This window comes from Oncorhynchus masou, chromosome 22, assembly GCF_036934945.1.
Source record: "Oncorhynchus masou masou isolate Uvic2021 chromosome 22, UVic_Omas_1.1, whole genome shotgun sequence".
Lineage (NCBI taxonomy): Eukaryota > Metazoa > Chordata > Actinopteri > Salmoniformes > Salmonidae > Oncorhynchus > Oncorhynchus masou.
This window is the reverse complement of record NC_088233.1, coordinates 16,892,870-16,910,983: the sequence shown is the minus strand read 5'-3', so window position 1 is coordinate 16,910,983 and position 18,114 is coordinate 16,892,870. Positions and strand designations below refer to the sequence as shown.

At 42.2% G+C, this 18,114-nt stretch overlaps 2 protein-coding genes across 4 annotated transcripts in view; both read right to left on the bottom strand.

Annotated features, from left to right (window-relative positions):
• LOC135509100 (homeodomain-interacting protein kinase 3-like) overlaps window positions 1–2,764 on the bottom strand; it is a 39,375-nt gene extending 36,611 nt beyond the window's left edge. For all 3 annotated transcript variants that reach the window (XM_064929433.1, XM_064929434.1, XM_064929435.1), the window contains exon 1: window positions 1,809–2,764. In XM_064929433.1, the coding sequence (XP_064785505.1) occupies window positions 1,809–2,500 (692 nt within the window). In that variant the 5' untranslated portion in view covers window positions 2,501–2,764. The remainder of the gene's footprint in view (window positions 1–1,808) is intronic.
• Window positions 2,765–13,637: 10,873 nt separating this feature from the next.
• LOC135508656 (DEP domain-containing protein 7-like) lies at window positions 13,638–17,242 on the bottom strand. Its single transcript, XM_064928895.1, has 10 exons — window positions 17,176–17,242; window positions 16,492–16,915; window positions 16,269–16,393; window positions 15,917–16,103; window positions 15,658–15,763; window positions 15,501–15,615; window positions 15,219–15,361; window positions 14,821–14,946; window positions 14,051–14,126; window positions 13,638–13,959 (listed from the first exon to the last, which is right to left on the bottom strand). Exons 1-10 carry the CDS (start codon window positions 17,240–17,242, stop codon window positions 13,745–13,747), a joined length of 1,584 nt encoding a protein of 527 aa, XP_064784967.1. The 3' UTR covers window positions 13,638–13,744.
• Window positions 17,243–18,114: the final 872 nt, after the last annotated feature.

The window sequence follows — 18,114 nt, the reverse complement described above, 5'->3', positions numbered from 1 at the left end:
ACAAAACTATAGTTTGTTAACAAGAAATTTGTGGAGTGTTTGAAAAACATGTTTTATTGACTCTAACCTAAGTGTATGTAAACTTCCGACTTAAACTGTATATCCATGACATTCGTGATTTCCTTAAGTGATAGTTTGATTTCCTTTACGGTCCATTGAGGTATTTAAAACTGTTATAATCTCCCACAATAATAAGATTTTTGTATTGCTTGTAGGATTGATAAATTATTATATTATAAATTATTATATTTTGTCACCATAGCATCACCCACCTGTAGCACACGCTCCAGCAGGTATATCTCTCTGGTCACCCCCAAAACCAATTATTTCTTTGGCCGCCTCTCCTTCCAGTTCTCTGCTGCCAATGACTGGAACGAACTACAAAAATCTCTGAAACTGGAAACACTTATCTCCCTCACTAGCTTTAAGCATCAACTGTCAGAGCAGCTCACAGATTACTGCACCTGTACATAGCCCACCTATAATTTAGCCCAAACAACTACCTCTTTCCCTACTGTATTTAATTTGCTCCCCATTATTTTTATTTCTACTTTGCGCATCCTTCCACTGCAAATCTACCATTCCAGTGTTTTACTTGCTATATTGTATTTACTTTGCCACCATGGCCTTTTTTGCCTTTACCTTGTTTATACTGTATATTTGTTTTACTTCATGTGTAACTGTTTCGTTGTATGTGTCGAACTGCTTTGCTTTATCTTGGCCAGGTCGCAATTGTAAATGAGAACTTGTTCTCAACTTGCCTACCTGGTTAAATAAAGGTGAAATAAAAAAATAAAAACATATTTTTAAAGACACGTGGATGTTGTTCCCAATACCATGAAGCATACAGAGTTCTAAAAACACTTCTGGGTGCCATGTGCTGTACACTAAACAGAGGAATGTCTGAACACCTGATTTCCGGTCTCTAAATGCACATTTACACGCAACATTCATGCCCCCGCCTGACTTACCTCTCTAGCTACATGCAGCCTCGCCATGACAGGGCTGTGTAGTGCGACCATTTTACTTGCATTTGTTCCTAAATACTTTACTGTGCCACCTGTAAATGTAATTTAGGAGCACCAGTGCACCTAGAAAGAATACTTAATATCTAAAATATTTGCTCCTAAATTACTTTGTGCGCCTACATTTTTTAACTTAGGCGCACATGTGCTCCTTGTAAAAAAAGGTCAGCGTAGAGCCCTGCATGAGAGGAAACTGGTCTTGTAAGCACCTCAGACCAGGCCAGTTTCTGAGAAGCTCTACACCATAACATGGAAGCAGTCACTCACGGCTGTATGTTATGCAACACTGGTTAAACATTTCACATAATTGTTCAAGTGGAAGCTTATGCCTGTGTATACATAGGGTAGTGACCAAACGACTTATACTTCCTGAGAATGTTCCATTTGTCTCATCCAGAAACATGCAAGAGATAAGGCATTCTCGTGCACGTAACCATTTCTGTTCCTTCAGCAGGTTATGTAATCCAGGCTCATTTGGGTGTGACTGATGGTTAACAGAGGCAGTGCAGAAGAAGTGCTTGCATGCTGTCAAGCTCCCTCAAAAACCTGTAGCTTATTACAGGGCCATTTGTTCACATTACATAACATAATAGCCTAAATACCTTAAAGCTCTGGAAAAGATGCTAACCCTTGTGAAATGCTGCCACAGGATCTCAAACTGGTTAGTGCTTACTTAGTAGCCTTACTGGGGTTGTCCTGAATTCTGTTAACTTTTAAAATGTGTTTCTAGCAAGATAAAGGCATGAACAAGACCCTATTAGTTAAGGGGCAGGCCCAACCTACCTGTAGTAGCGTGACTGCAGGTACGTGGAGCACACGGCTTTGGACACGTGGCTGGCCGAGCCAAAGTCGATCACTTTCACCCGGTAAGGCTGTCGCACCGGGTCCACCAGCATAATGTTCTCCGGCTTCAGGTCAGCGTGGATCAGGCCCAAGCTCTTGAGCTTCTTCAGCGCAGTGGCCACCTGCTGTAAGACCGGTCTGATCACCTTCAATGGCAGCGGGCTGAACTTGTTCTGCTTGAGAAAGTCATATAGGTTTTGCTCCAGCATTTCAAACACCAGGCAAGTGTGGCTGCGGTGCTGGAAGCACTCGAATGCCCGCACCAGGTTGTGCTCATCAGCATTCTCCCCACTCAGACGGGCAAGGATGCCCACCTCAATCTGGCCCTGCCTTGCATAAGATGGGTGGTTCTTCAAGATCTTGATAGCCACAACCTCCCCTGTGCCTCGCTTCCAACACTTCACCACCTGTCCGAAGGTGCCACGACCTAGGAACTCCAGCACCTCATAAGTGTTCTTCATGGAGCACAAGACCTCGTGCTGCACCAACTGGTAGTCCCCATCCCCTGCCGCATTACGAGCCCCAGTCCCACCAATATTCTGTTTGGGGGACACTCCCCCCGTGGTGTTCTTGTTCCCTACATTAGTTTGCAACATGGCAGGTATCATGGAAATGTCCTCCACTATCTGCATGGCTTTCCCACTGTTCTCCACTCACCCTTACAGTTCAGCCCACATCGCAGGAAGCTGTCCAATTAGAGCACAGTGGAGGTTTGAACTACCTCCTTCACCTTGTTCACTGCTGCTTCTCTAGCCACAGTCCCCGAAACCCAGGGTGACTGCACCTACACTGCTGTCCCCCTGCAGCCTCAGCTTCTCTGGACCCTTGCCTTGACAGGGGGGGAGGGGTCGTTTTTTGGAGCAACTCCCTGTGTACTTCTTTCAGGGATGTTTCAGGGTTTCTTCACACTGCAAAAGGCACCTGTTTGGGTTTGATAAACGTGTGGTGGGTAGACCAAAACATGTGAGGTCATACCTGTAAGAGAGAAAGGGGAATGATTAGTTTACTTGAACTACTTAATTTCTGTAAATTCATCTTTAGGGAGTTAAATGCAATTTAGCCAGCCACGTTGTTGTTATGTGGGTGATTGGTGGAAGTTGTATTGAGAAGGATAACAAAGCATGTTAATGAGGATGCACTCAAAACATTTCAGTTAGATCAGATAGAAATTGGGGGAAAGGCAGGCATGCTATTTGTTCAATAGCAAGCTATACTGGGGCATTCAGCAAAAAACTCAAAACTAAACGTAATGAGGGGGATCGCATAACTCTGTGGGCGAGCTATGCTGCCTGTCACTCAGGCAGGAAAAGCAGAGAAAGCAAAAAGGTAACTACAGCAGATAAGAGCAGCTTTATTCAACCAGCAAACTGTGACACTATAGACCACAGGCAAACAGAGACAGACCATTGCTTGCCCGTCAAAAGATAAGCATTCAGCATAAACTGTTTAAAATGTAAGCTTGCCTCTATAGTCTCTGTTGGAGTACCAGCAAAGTTGGAAAATATGACAGGTTTAGCTGTGCTGCTGATTATAGTTAGTGTTTGCTTCAAAGTATGGGAAGGTTTTATGCTGACATGGCACTAGTTACAACTAAAGTTACTAACACCTAACTCAAAGTCCTCCTGGCATGTATGGAAAGGCTATTTTGATATAGGCATGATGCACCAATAATGAAGGGGATGGTTTTTTACTGATTGTTTATCCTGTCTCATTCCCACTCAAACGCCCACATGGAAAACCACAAAGCCCCAGCCAATATAACTGGATTTTCAAATCCAAATGACCGGAGGTCTCAACCCCAAGGGGAAAAAAAAACATTGATAGAATCAAACAAAAATTACCACATTCAGGAGCACACTTCTGTGCCAGTACTGCACTTACAACTCCCTCGCTGTGAGTCACATCAGCCAGACAAACTAGTTACACCTTAGGGTACAAATATGCCAAGTTCAGACAGGCTAATGGGCGTCTTCTGTATCAAAAGGATCTACATTACTTCAGTTCCTAATTGAAGTAATATTGAAAACAAAATATAAAACGTGGCTAGTTGTATAGCACATTTAACTAAAGCATGTCATCCTACCGAAAGGAACGGTGCAAAACAAAACCCCCATTAAAAAAAAAAAAGGTTCACTCCAGGGTTCCCCCTTTATCATTATTTTCATATGCTTGTCAGACACTTAGTAGCTACCACACTAAGTACCAAAACAGAGCCAGATGCAATGCCTGCTGTCCCTACACCACACCCCAGCAATGGTAGGAGACCCTAGCCCAGTATTGAATTACACTCCTCCACACCATTTCTGGATTAGAAGGCTGCCTGCTATAAAAGGCCACGTGTAAATCATCAACAAATGGGTGAATTGCAGAGTAGACTGAGGGGTATGGGTGATTGATAAAACACCTGACTACGTGGCTTCAAGGAAGTAACTAAACTAGTAGTGTCAAGGCAGAAATCCACTATTATGTATATTATGCAGCGAATATTTTATCTAGCTATATGACAGTTATAAAATATGGTTATTATAAGCTATCTGGCTGGTGAATGTAACGTTAGCTAGCTAAGCGTTTAATGTTAGCTTGTCAGAAATGGTATAGCTATAGGAAGGACATGGGATTAAACGCCCCCCCCCTCACTGATAGTGTGCAGTACTGTCACAGTATATTTGGTATGTAGCTAGCTATTAAACATGAACATTGACTAGTTAGCTTGTAAATTCAAGTTGTAGCTAGTAAGTTAAAAGTTGTAACATTAGCTAGCTAACGTTTGCTAAACAGCAAAGATTGGTATCTAAATTAAAGATTAGCTCGCTAACTAAACTATGTACAGTATGGGTAGGAGAATGGAGATGGCAATAATTAGCTAACCCCCCCCCCCACAAAAAAAATATTAAAAAATAACGAAATGTAGTTACACACCAAAGGACGAATCAAAAAGTCAACCCAGGCTGACGAACAAACTTTTTGCTAACGTTAGCTAGCTTGACATATTTGCTAGCTAACGTGAAAATAACTATTTGCTAGATATCTAACTACCGACGAAATGCATAAAGATATAAGTTGGGCTTGATATTATTGTAGCGCACATACCTTTATAAACAATAGTAAATGACAGAATCCAGGGCTTCTCTGAAAATGCTAACGAGTTAACAAGTACCCACACCATGCTCGGTTTGCCTGCAATGCTGCCATCTTGTTCTTTTAGACAACGAGGATCTCGATAAACCCACCATCTCCCACATGTTAAACTCCAAATAACTCACGTATTACACCATTAAATGAAACCAGTCTTCGTCCACTGCGTAGTTAACAACTGCCAGTTTCGGGAAAAAATGGCTCTTGTTTTCGTTTCAAGGGCCACGAAACCCATATTTGTAACCTTTGTGGGGACCAGTTGTTCCAGAGACCGCACTGTTCCAGCACTTTGCTCGTTGTTGCTGCGTCCCTCCCCACCCCTGTTGCGTGTGGAATGTTTGAGAGTCATGGAACAAGAGCAGAGAAATCGACTCACCATGAGCTGATTTTTGAGAAATGTGCGTGACATCATCAAAACTACATTTAAACTACAACAATTAACATTTATTAAAGATAAAAACAAAAAACGATGACAGATTTGTGCAAATGTGGACATTCCCCACGGCCTTATGTGATCAGTTACAGCAATCCAATTATAGTACCAATTTCAAAATGAATTTAATTTACCACCAATATCCTGAATTGAACTCTAATGCAATTCTATCAAATGTATTTTCAATGTCATGGGGGTGACCCCATCACATAAAATATAAATAGAATCCGTTTTTAGACACAACTGATAAGGACTCTGCATTCTATCCATAACAATTCATTTTATATTCTGGGCAATTCTAAAATGTACACAATTTTTTTCAAATCAAGAGCTGCCTGCAAGCTAGCCTTTGATCATGACTCTCATTACGCTTCAATCACACCGACAGGGAAGGCATTTTGGTACCCCAGAATTACATTATTTTCCAATGAAACTCTGCGTTTGCCTTGCAGCATTGCCAGAGGCAGTTGCAGTGCGTTCTGTGTGGTACATAGATGTATTTATCGAACGTATGCTTCAAACTGTATGTGTAGATGGCTTGACAGAAATAGTTGCACACATATCCAGATGATGCTGCATACTATTTTGCGCAAAACACTATCGGTGTGATTAAGGTGTTACAATACATTACACATAAATTATCGAATACACCGACAGCGCAGTTGCGTTTTGGTACACCAGAAGTACATTCATTTCCGATGGAACACTGCATTTGCCTTGCAGCATTGTTTTATAGAGGCAGTTGCTGTGCATTCTATGTGGTGCATACATTGGATTTATCACATTGTATGCATAGATGGCTTGACTGAAATGGTAGCAGATGCCTTGATCACACCTACAGCATCATTACACAAAATGGTATGCAGCATATGTGTGCAACAACAGTTAAACATTCACCATCTGCTACTATTTATGTCAAGCTGTCTATGCATACAATTTGATGCAGAAGTTCGATAAATCCAGCATATGCACCACACAGAATGCACTGAAACTGCCTCTGCACCCCAATGCTGCACGGCAAATGCAGCATTCCATTGGAAATGAATGTACTTCTGGTGTACCAAAATGCAAACGATGTTGGTGTGATCTAGGCGTTAGGTGAAAGTTGAATTTATGTTGCACACATATCCAGATGATGCTGCGTGTCATTTGCGCAAAACGCTGTAGGTGTTTTCAAGGCATAAGTCATTGGATGAAGGCGTCTTCTGTAGGGGATATTGTTCTGTCGGGGTATATTGTTAACGATCAGGTCTGAACATTAAAACGCATCGCTTGCGGTACGGTTTTGGAAGCATAACGACCTTGTCTTTATGCTTCCAAAGGACAGCAAGAAATACTTTTCACAAATAAATATCGATATACACTAGACAGGGCACCTGCATGCGACTGGCAATAAACAACAACTGTGTTCATCTGATCAAATCAAATCAAATTGTATTGGTCACATACACATTTTTAGCAGATGTTATTGTGGGTGTAGCAAAATGCTTGTGTTTCTAGCTCTAACAGTGCAGTAATATCTAACAATTCACAACAATACACACAAATCTAAAAGTAAAAGAATGGAAATAATGAATATATAAATATTAGTACGAGCAATGTCGGAGTGGCATTGACTAAAATACAATAGAGTAGAATACAGTATATACATATGAGATGAGTAAAGCAGCATGTAAACATTATTAAAGTGGCCAGTAATTCCATGTCTGTATATAGTGCAGCAGCCACTTGTAGGGGTGGCAGGTAGCCTAGTGGTTAGAGAGTTGGACTAGTAACTGAAATGTTGCAAGATCAAATCCCTAAACTGACAAGGTAAAAACAAATCTGTCATTCTGCCCATGAACAAGGCAGTTAACCCATTGTTCCTAGGCTGTCATTGAAAATAAGAATTTGTTCTTAACTGACTTGCCTAGTCAAATAGAAAGGTGCAGTGTAGAATAACTGGGTTGTAGCTGTCTAGTGATGTGGTAACTAACAGTTGTGAAGCACCAGGGGGAAATAATTCTCAAAGACCATCAGAAGGTCTCCAAAACTTGTTAATTTTCCCACAGTAACTTGAAGTTAATGGCCGTGTTCGAGAATGAAATGCTAATTAGCTGCTAAAGTGGCTATCATGAAGTACTACAAATGCCGTGATTATCTTAATGAGACTGCCGAATCGAGGCAAAGGTAAGAATTTCTGGATTAACTATGATAGCTAAATGTAGAAATTCAGAAATTGGGAAAATGTATTTAAATGGACAATTCTTTGAACTGTCTTCTGCAATTTTTAAATTGACACAATACCTGTTAGCAAATGTGCCAGCTAGCGATGACATGCAGGGATTTATAGTTTTGCATGATGTCTACTTTGATGCTAATTAGGATTTTCGAATCAGAGTAAATAGAGCAGAATATATTGATACAAGTCACCTTGTCCTAGAGAGATTTACACAGTTATCAAAATGTCACACCAGAGCAAGCCTACACAACACAAATCTTACTTTAAGAGTTTCTATGAAAGGTGGAAAAACAATTGGAACCATTTCCTTGTTTGACCGCTAGGTTTTATGGTATTTATGACTCATACTGTGGTGCTCTAGCCTTGCTTCCATTGCTACAAGAGTCCCTAATGCAGTGTTTCCCAAACTCCGTACTTGGGACCTCAATTTGTGCACGTTTTGGTTTTTGCCCTAGCACTACACATCTGATTCAAATAATAATATATATATATGTGTGTATATATATATATACAGTATATATATACAGTATACAGTGCCTTGCAAAAGTATTCGGCCCCCTTGAACTTTGCGACCTTTTGCCACATTTCAGCCTTCAAACAAAAAGATATAAAACTGTATTTTTTTTGTGAAGAATCAACAACAAGTTGGACACAATCATGAAGTGGAACGACATTTATTGGATATTTCAAACTTTTTTAACAAATCAAAAACTGAAAAATTGGGCATGCAAAATTATTCAGCCCCTTTACTTTCAGTGCAGCAAACTCTCTCCAGAAGTTCAGTGAGGATCTCTGAATGATCCAATGTTGACCTAAATGACTAATGATGATAAATACAATCCACCTGTGTGTAATCAAGTCTCTGTATAAATGCACCTGCACTGTGATAGTCTCAGAGGTCCGTTAAAAGCGCAGAGAGCATCATGAAGGACAAGGAACACACCAGGCAGGACCGAGATACTGTTGTGAAGAAGTTTAAAGCCGGATTTGGATACAAAAATATTTCCCAAGCTTTAAACATCCCAAGGAGCACTGTGCAAGAGATAATATTGAAATGGAAGGAGTATCAGACCACTGTAAATCTACCAAGACCTGGCCGTCCCTCTAAACTTTCAGCTCATACAAGGAGAAGACTGATCAGAGATGCAGCCAAGAGGCCCATGATCACTCTGGATGAACTGTAGAGATCTACAGCTGAGGTGGGAGACTCTGTCCATAGGACAACAATCAGTCGTATATTGCACAAATCTGGCCTTTATGGAAGAGTGGCAAGAAGAAAGCCATTTCTTAAAAATATCCATAAAAAGTGTAATTTAAAGTTTGCCACAAGCCACCTGGGAGACACACCAAACATGTGGAAGAAGGTGCTCTGGTCAGATGAAACCAAAATTCAACTTTTTGGCAACAATGCAAAACGTTATGTTTGGCGTAAAAGCAACACAGCTCATCACAATGAATACACCATCCCCACTGTCAAACATGGTGGTGGCAGCATCATGGTTTGGGCCTGCTTTTCTTCAGCAGGGACAGGGAAGATGGTTAAAATTGATGGGAAGATGGATGGAGCCAAATACAGGACCATTCTGGAAGAAAACCTGATGGAGTCTGCAAAAGACCTGAGACTGGGATTGAGATTTGTCTTCCAACAAGACAATGATCCAAAACATAAAGCAAAATCTACAATGGAATGGTTCAAAAATAAACATATCCAGGTGTTAGAATGGCCAAGTCAAAGTCCAGACCTGAATCCAATCGAGAATCTGTGGAAAGAACTGAAAACTGCTGTTCACAAATGCTCTCCATCCAACCTCACTGAGCTCGAGCTGTTTTGCAAGGAGGAATGGGAAAAAAATTCAGTCTCTCGATGTGCAAAACTGATAGAGACATACCCCAAGCGACTTACAGCTGTAATCGCAGCAAAAGGTGGCGCTACAAAGTATTAACTTAAGGGGGCTGAATAATTTTGCACGCCCAATTTTTCAGTTTTTGATTTGTTAAAAAAGTTTGAAATATCCAATAAATGTCGTTCCACTTCATGATTGTGTCCCACTTGTTGTTGATTCTTCACAAAAAAATACAGTTTTATATCTTTATGTTTGAAGCCTGAAATGTGGCAAAAGGTCGCAAAGTTCAAGGGGGCCGAATACTTTCGCAAGGCACTGTATATATATTTAGGTTTTATATACTTTTTGGTTTTATACGTATATATTTAGAGGAATTAAATACTATATTTTTTACCATTCTCACCTTCAAAGTCACAAAAAGGCAGTGATTAAATTCAGCAAAGGCTTGACAACCAACATCAAATCCAATTTTATTGGTCACATACACATGGTTAGCAGATGTTAATGCAAGTGTAGCGAAATGCTACACTCACATTAAATGCTTGTGCTTCTAGTTCCGACCGTGCAGTAATATCTAACAATTTCACAACAACTACCTTATACACGCAAGTGTAAAGGAATGAATAAGAATATATGGAAGAGCGATGGCCGAACGGCATAGGCAAGATGCAGTAGATGGTAAAGTATATACGAGATGAGTAATGTAGGGTATGTAAACATTTTATAAAGTGGCATTGTTTAAAGTGACTAGTGCTACGTTTATTGCATCCAATTTTTAATTATTAAAGTGGCTAGAGATTTGAGTCAGTATGTTGGCAGCAGCCAACTCAATGTTAGTGAGCGGGGCGGCAGGGTAGCCTAGTGGTGAGAGTGTTGGACTAGTAACCAGAAGGTTGCAAGTTCAAACCCCTGAGCTGACAAGGTACAAATCTGTCATTCTGCAACTGAACAGGCTGTAACTGAAAATAAGAATTTGTTCTTTACTGACTTGCCTAGTTAAATGAAGGTAAAATGAAAAATGGCTGTTTAACAGTCTGATGGCCTTGAGATAGAAGCTGTTTTTCAGTCTTGGTCCCAGCTTTGATGCACCTGTACTAACCTCGCCTTCGGGACAATAGCGGGGTGAACAGGAATTGGCTCGGGTGGATGTTCTCCTTAATGATCTTTTTGGCATTCCTGTGACATTGGGTGGTGTCGGTGTCCTGGAGGGCTGGTAGTTTACCCCTGGTGATGCGTTATGCAGACCTCACTACCCTCTGGAGAGCCTTGCGGTTGTGCGCGGAGCAGTTGCTGTACCAGGCGGTGATACAGCCCAACAGGATGCTCTCGATTGTGCATCTGTAAAAGTTTGTGAGTGTTTTTGGTGACAAGCCACCACACTCCGAGGGCCCTCACCTCCTCCCTGTAGGCCACCTCGTCGTTGTTGGTAATCAAGCCTACCACTCTAGTGTCATCTGCAAACTTGATGATTGAGTTGGAGGCGTGCATGGCCACACAGTCATGGGTGAACAGGGAGTACAGGAGGGGGCTGTGAACGCACCCTTGTGGGGCCCCAGTGTTGAGGATCAGCGGGGTGGAGATGTTGTTTCCTACCCTCACCACCTGGAGGCGGCCCGTCAGAAAGTCCAGGACCCAGTTGCATAGGGCGGGTCAAGACCCAGGGTCTCGAGCTTAATAACAAGTTTGGAGGGTACTATGGTGTTAAATGCTGAGCTGTAATCGATGCACCGCATTATTACATAGGTATTCATCTTGTACAGATGGGTTAGGGCAGTGTGCAGTGTGATTGCGTTGTCTGTGGACCTATTGGGGCAGTAAGCAAATTTTACATAAATGTAAAAGCAAAAAATATTCTCAGGATTGAAGTGCTTAATGCTGCGTGCTGAACATCGCTTTATTGATATGTGATTACAGCACCACACATTACACTAAATACAGCAACTCGCCCAAGCCTCCCCATTTCTCCTTCACCCAAATCCAGACAGCTGATGTTCTGAAAGAGCTGCAAAATCTGGACCCCTACAAATCTGCCGGGCTAGACAATATGGACCCTCTCTTTCTAAAATTATCTGCCGAAATTGTTGCAACCACTATTACTAGCCTGTTGAACCTCTCGTATCGTCTGAGATTCCCAAAGATTGGAAAGCTGCAGTGGTCATCCCCCTCTTCAAAGGGGGAGGCACTCTAGACCCAAACTGCTACAGACCTATATCTATCCTACCCTGCCTTTCTAAGGTCTTTGAAAGCCAAGTTAACAAACAGATCACCGACCATTTCGAATCCCACCGCACCTTCTCCGCTATGCAATCTGGTTTCAGAGCTGGTCATGGGTGCACATCAGCCACACTCAAGATCCTAAACGATATCATAACCGCCATCGATAAGAGACATTACTGTGCAGCCGTATTCATCAACCTAGCCAAGGCTTTCAATTCTGTCAATCACCACATCCTTTTCGGCAGACTCAACAGCCTTGGTTTCTCAAATGATTGCCTCGCCTGGTTCACCAACTACTTCTCTGATAGAGTTCAGTGTGTAAAATCAGAGGGCCTGTTGTCCAGACCTCTGGCAGTCTCTATGGGAGTGCCACAGGGTTCAATTCTCAGGTCGACTCTCTTCTCTGTATACATCAATGATGTCGCTCTTGCTGCTGGTGATTCTCTGATCCACCTCTAAGCATTCGACACCATTCTGTATACCTTTGGCCATTCTTTGGACACTGTGTTAAGTAACCTCCAGACGAGCTTCAATGCCATACAACTTTCCTTCTGTGGCCTCCAACTGCTTCTGTGGCCTCCAACTGCTTTTAAATGCAAGTAAAACTAAATGCATGCTCGCTGCCCGCACCTGCCTTCCCATCCAGCATCACTACAAATACCTAGGTGTCTAGTTAGACTGTACACTCTCCTTCCAGACGCACATTAAGCATCTCCAATCCAAAATTAAATCTAGAATCGGCTTCCTATTTTGCAAGAAAGTGTCCTTCACTCATGCTGCAAACATACCCTTGTAAAACTATTCTACCAATCCTTGACTTCGGCGATGTCATTAACAAAAATAGCCTCCAACACTCTACTCAGCATACTGGATGAAGTCTATTACAGTGCCATCCATTTTGTCACCAAAGTCCTATATACTACCCACCACCCCAACCTGTATGCTCTTATTGGCTGGCCCTCACTACATATTTGTCGCCAAACCCATTGGCTACAGGTCATCATTTTCAAGGTAAAGCCCTGCCTTATCTCAGCTCACTGGTCACCATAGCAACACCCACCTGTAGCACGCGCTCCAGCAGGTATATTGCACTGGTCATCCCCAAAGCCAACACTTACATTGGCCGCCTTTCCTTCCAGTACTCTGCTGCCAATGACAAACAAATTGCAAAAAAATCTCTGAAGCTGGAGACATATCTCCCTCACTAACTTTAAGCATCAGCTGTCAGAGCAGCTTACCGATCACTGTACATCCAACTTCCTCATCCCCATATTATTTATCCTCTTGCACCACAATAGCTCTTGCACATCTCACAAGTGTTGATTCTTAATTGTAATAATTATGCCTCACCTCCCTACATTTGCACACTCTGTACATAGATGTGTTGACTACATTTGTTTATCCCATGTGTAACTTGTCACTGCTTTGCGTCATCTTGGCCAGGTAGCAGTTGTAAATGAGAACTTGTTCTCAACTGGCCTACCTGGATAAATAAAAAGGTTATGATTTAGGGTAGGGACATCCAAAGGAATCCCTGATAGCACTAACCGGTGAAAATGCTCACTTGTTACCACAGTCATAAACCCTGCCTATTTCTACAATCTCTTGATGTGATTTAAACACAACCATAACCACACTGCCAACCTCATTCATGACCCTCACTAAATTAAGACCAGAAATACAATAAGACTTTGGTAAGTGTAAACATGGCGTTTTACGGCATGACTGTGGCCAAAATGACAAACTTCAACTCCTGTCAAGAACTCAGAAATTCGCAACATCAGTTCCAATGTGTGTATTGCCTTTTGGATACTGTGGGAAATGGAGCTCATCTTTCTATGAGTTTAAGTCAGAATGTTCAATAAGTTCTCAGATGGCTACAATTTCATTATTTATGATTATGACAGTGTGCAATGTACCATGGTGTCCATTGATTAAGACTTTATTTAAATTTAATTCAGAATCACATGCATACAAATTGACCTAGGCATGTACAAACATGTACAAAGTGATCTTTTGACAATGGCTACACACCAACAGCAGACACAGAATCTCCAAAATACTGAACAAATATTTCTGGGTGGCCTTGGTAAAATTGCCTGAGGAGCCGTTTCCTCTCTTTGGCAGAGTGCTTTGGGTCTTCATTAATATTCCTCAGTAACACCAACAGCGCTTCTTGTGTTGTTCTTTGAGTACAGTCAGTATAAGCCTTTGTTGAGACTTGCTGACAGAACGTGGACCCTAAGGACAATGGAGAGAACAAAATGTAAGTGATGTATTTGAGGCGGTCAGCACTATTCCACAAAGATTACTACTAGATAAGATATTTTACCTGTCACATCTGGTTGTTCCCCTTGCACAACTCTGGCAAGTTTGTCACTGACCAGCTTGTGCAAAGATCCTGGTATCTGAGACAGAAATGTTTCAAGCCAGCCATATATCAAACGTGATGTAATGATTGCATGCTCATATGGCATTCACAATAGTGGTAATAAGAATACATGAGTTATTTGTACACGCAGTGTAAATCACCCTTTTTTAAACAATTTCTTACCCCCTTTTTCTCCAATTTCATAGTATCCAAGTATTCGTAGTTACTATCTTGTCTCATCGCTACAACTCCCGTACAGGCTCAGGAAAGATGAAGGTCGAAAGTCATGCGTCCTCTGAAACACAACCCAACCAAGCCACACTGCTTAGCACAGCGTGCATCCAACCCGGGAGCCAGCTGCACCAAGGTGTCGGAGGAAACACCGTGCGACCTTGGTTAGCGTGCACTGCACCCAGCCCGCCACAGGAGTCGCTAGTGCTCGATGAGACAAGGATAACTGTCCAAACCCTCCCTAACCCGGACGACGCTAGGCCAATTGTGCGTCGCCCCACGGACCCCCCCGGCTGCAACAGAGCCTGGGCGCGAACCCAGAGTCTCTGGTGGCACCGCTAGCGCTAAGACACTGCGCCACCTGGGAGGCAAATCCAGCACCTTTATAATATTGAGCTGCGTGTACACAATGTAAAGAGCAATGTTTTCTACACTCAGTATATATAGCTATTCAAGGAAACTAATAAATCAGTCACTGCTCTCAAAAAAATCAAGAATACCTTAAAAATGTAATGGCGGTTGTCCAGCATAAACATCACCAGGAGGTCCACTTTCTCTTTGGCTAAAGATTTGCTGTGGATGATGGCTCTGGAAAAAGCCATCTTCACAACCATTTTGTTCCCAATCTAAAAATGAGACAATATAAGTTATTCCAACATTATGCACAATTTGATTCTGGTTAATCAAGATCTGGCAGGTAGTGTAGCAGTTAAGAGCATTGGGTCAGTAACCGAAAGTGCACTTTTAAATCCCAGAGCATTGTGAAAATTTTGAGCAAGGCACTCAACCCTAATTGCGCCTGTAAACTCCTCTGGATAAGAGCGTCTGCTAAATGAGTCCAAAGTAAATTAATAAGAACGCAGACTCCATACAGAAATGACTATCCTATGGTCTTCACCTCTTTGTCCAGCTTGATTTCCAGCGGGTCTGCAGCCATAGCCATGAAGCGCAACAATGTGCGCAGTTCCTCCCGCTTACGAGGGTGCAGAAGCTTCAAACACAACTGCAGTGCCTCAAGAGCTTTATAAAACTTCGCATTCACTGAAAAAAAGAAGAACAAGTTAATGCAGCCCTACAAATTGCTTATGATTGGCCTGGAAACAATTTTTAAAAATTAAAAAGTATAAAAAGTTCCAATCATGACCCAAGTAATATGAAGTGGCCATAGCTCTGGTCTCACCTAGTAATTCGGTAACCCCAGTGTAGATGTCAGACATGTGGTTGGCGAGCAGGGGTGAGCGGTCGGACTGGCCATAGTATTTCACCAATGTTTCATACAGCAGAAGTTTGCACTGCTGGGTGCCTGAGCCTGAACAACAGGGCTGACCCTGGCCGACACCCACCACGTCTGGACATCTGGGCAGATCACGGCTCACCTCCACCACCTGCTGGTCAGGCAGGAACTCCAGACAGTCCAATGCTGCTGTAAGCCAATCATCCTCCCTTCAACAGAATAAATAATCATGTGCCACTGAAACTTATGTCACTCACCACCAGGAATATTATCCTCCGTAGCCCTGCATGAGATAAGTGTCATTCATGTTAAAAATATCCATCTTAGCTATTCAAGTAAGACCAATAAGTCACACTACATACTGCGAGTCCTTGAAGGCCCTCAGGATCTCACGGTCCAGGTAGTTGCTGGTGTAAATCAAGTCTGGGTCCCTCTGTGCCATGCGACGGGGAGAGGTCTCTCCACCTTCTAACAGATTGTCCAACATAGGGAGCTCTACCAGCTGCAGCAGTCTCAGCATCGTTTCCTCACGCAACACTTCATCAACCACTACAGAGTAAAGGAATGGACTGTCAACTAGAGTTCAATATTAGTCCTGAGGAACACTGCAGTGTTCCGAGATGCAGCACATTTTAGTTTTTGCCCAACACCAGCACCTCTGATGTAGTTAAATCAGATGATACCGACTTTACACTATCATAGTAGATGACTTACAGGTCTGTGGTAATGGAGAATCAATGTGTGCTTTGCTTGGACTCAGACTCAGGTTTCCCAGGACAGTTTCCAACAGTTGGTTGGATCTCAGAGGTGTACCATGTGAATAGAGTTGCTCCTCTTGCCTGCAACATTTGAAAGCAAAGTTAAATAAAGACAACATCCAATTAATATTTCATATTGATTTGTCTCAAATGAAATAAATAGAATCAAAACAAATAACCACCTGCAGGAAGCACTGCAAAAGGTGCTTTGAATACCAGGAGAAAGGACTCCTTTTTCAAGTTCATCCATAGAAGGCATTTGTGTGTTCAGAAACCTGTAGAGGTAACCATTGCTGTCCTGGAAAACATCTTGCCTCTTATCTTTGCCAAAGACCTTTGCTCCAACTGTCTCAAACACCTTACAGTCCAGGAGGGCCTGACAAACACGCACCACCTTGTCCCGTGAGATGTCAGCACCTTCAAAGAACTTGTTCTGGACTATATGGGCCAACACCACAGCCACTGCATCTGATCCCAGAAAGCAGTCATTATGCGACTTCAGGTGAAAGCGCCTTCGCTTCACCTTTACTGACATTTTGAGGTTGGCAATGATGCTGCTCCACATAGGAGAGGCCTGGAATGACTTATGGACCATGCCATGACCTGTAACACAAAATAAGTGAGAAAAGAAACTGGTTATAAGTTTAACCATATCCTTCGTTAAACAATCAGCAGCCAGTGCTTGATAAAGAGTTTTGGTAGACCACTCAAGGCCTTCAAGGACAACAAGACAGGAAAGTCAAATGTACCAACAAATACATGGGAGTCATTGGTTTGATTGTTATGTAGAAAAATATGACGACCATGTAGGCTAATGATTCGTGCATTCGTCTACAGCCATCAATAAAGGTCAAAGTTTGTACCTGGAGAACGCATACACAACTTTCCAGACAAATTCAGCGCGGCAGCTCTCTCCTTTACTGTGGCCATTCCTCAATTGGTAAGGATGGTGGTGACGTAATGAAGAAGAAAAAAACGTTCTGTCCAAAACGTTACCCTTTTATTCATTCCTCAGGTGAGCAAGGGAAACCTTAATTAGCTGTTAAAGACGCAGTAGAATAATAAGTAGAATAGTATACGAACGCAGTAGGCATTATCCCTGCTGATTACATCAATTGAACCTGAACAATTGAGCGAATGTAACAAAAATGTTGGCTACTCATTTCGATTTAAAATAGTGGTATGTAGTGAATAGTAGAACTAACCAGCATGGATTGTTTTGTCAAAGAGCTCGCTTTTACATTTTTGGTGTCTTCTACTCCAAGGACTACGCTAATACAGCGTAAAGGACACTTTGGAACAATTACACAATTGAACACTAGATGGCAGCCAGAGCAAATAAACGCTCGTTCCGTTTATGTAAAGTAATTTGTAGTTATAATCTATTGGTCAGTCAGTTTAAAAACAATATGTCAGGTTTCTGCATCTTGTTTTTTATTCCCATTGTGATTGGTTCCTGAGCCCATAGGAGGACCACTTGAAATGTTATGTTTTACGTTATTAAATAAGCACTTTCATAAACGTCCACTGTCCTCCAAGAGTTGCTGCATTTCCTCTTAACTTCAGTCTATTGCATTCACCTTGGTTGGAGAGCGAGGTAGCAGCAGCGTTCCCTTCCCTTTACAAAAGTAGAATAATGTGGACAGGTCTAGCCACACAGTGTGTATGGAATGCACTGTCACCCACCAGTCGACATATTGGGTTGCAGCTACCATACTTGGTTGGCTAGGGTCGTCACTAGTTACCACAGCCACAAAGTTATATACCCCGCCTATCTCTACAAATGATCTTCTTAAAATGTG

Coding starts and splice junctions, on each gene's coding strand:
- LOC135508656 (XM_064928895.1), bottom strand. CDS start 17,242: ATGGCCACAGTAAAGGAGAGAGCTGCCGCGCTGAATTTGTCTGGAAAG. Junction 14,947..15,218: donor AAATCAAGCTGGACAAAGAG/GTGAAGACCATA, acceptor TCTCATTTTTAG/ATTGGGAACAAAATGGTTGT. Junction 14,127..14,820: donor ACCGCCATTACATTTTTAAG/GTATTCTTGATT, acceptor TTTCTGTCTCAG/ATACCAGGATCTTTGCACAA.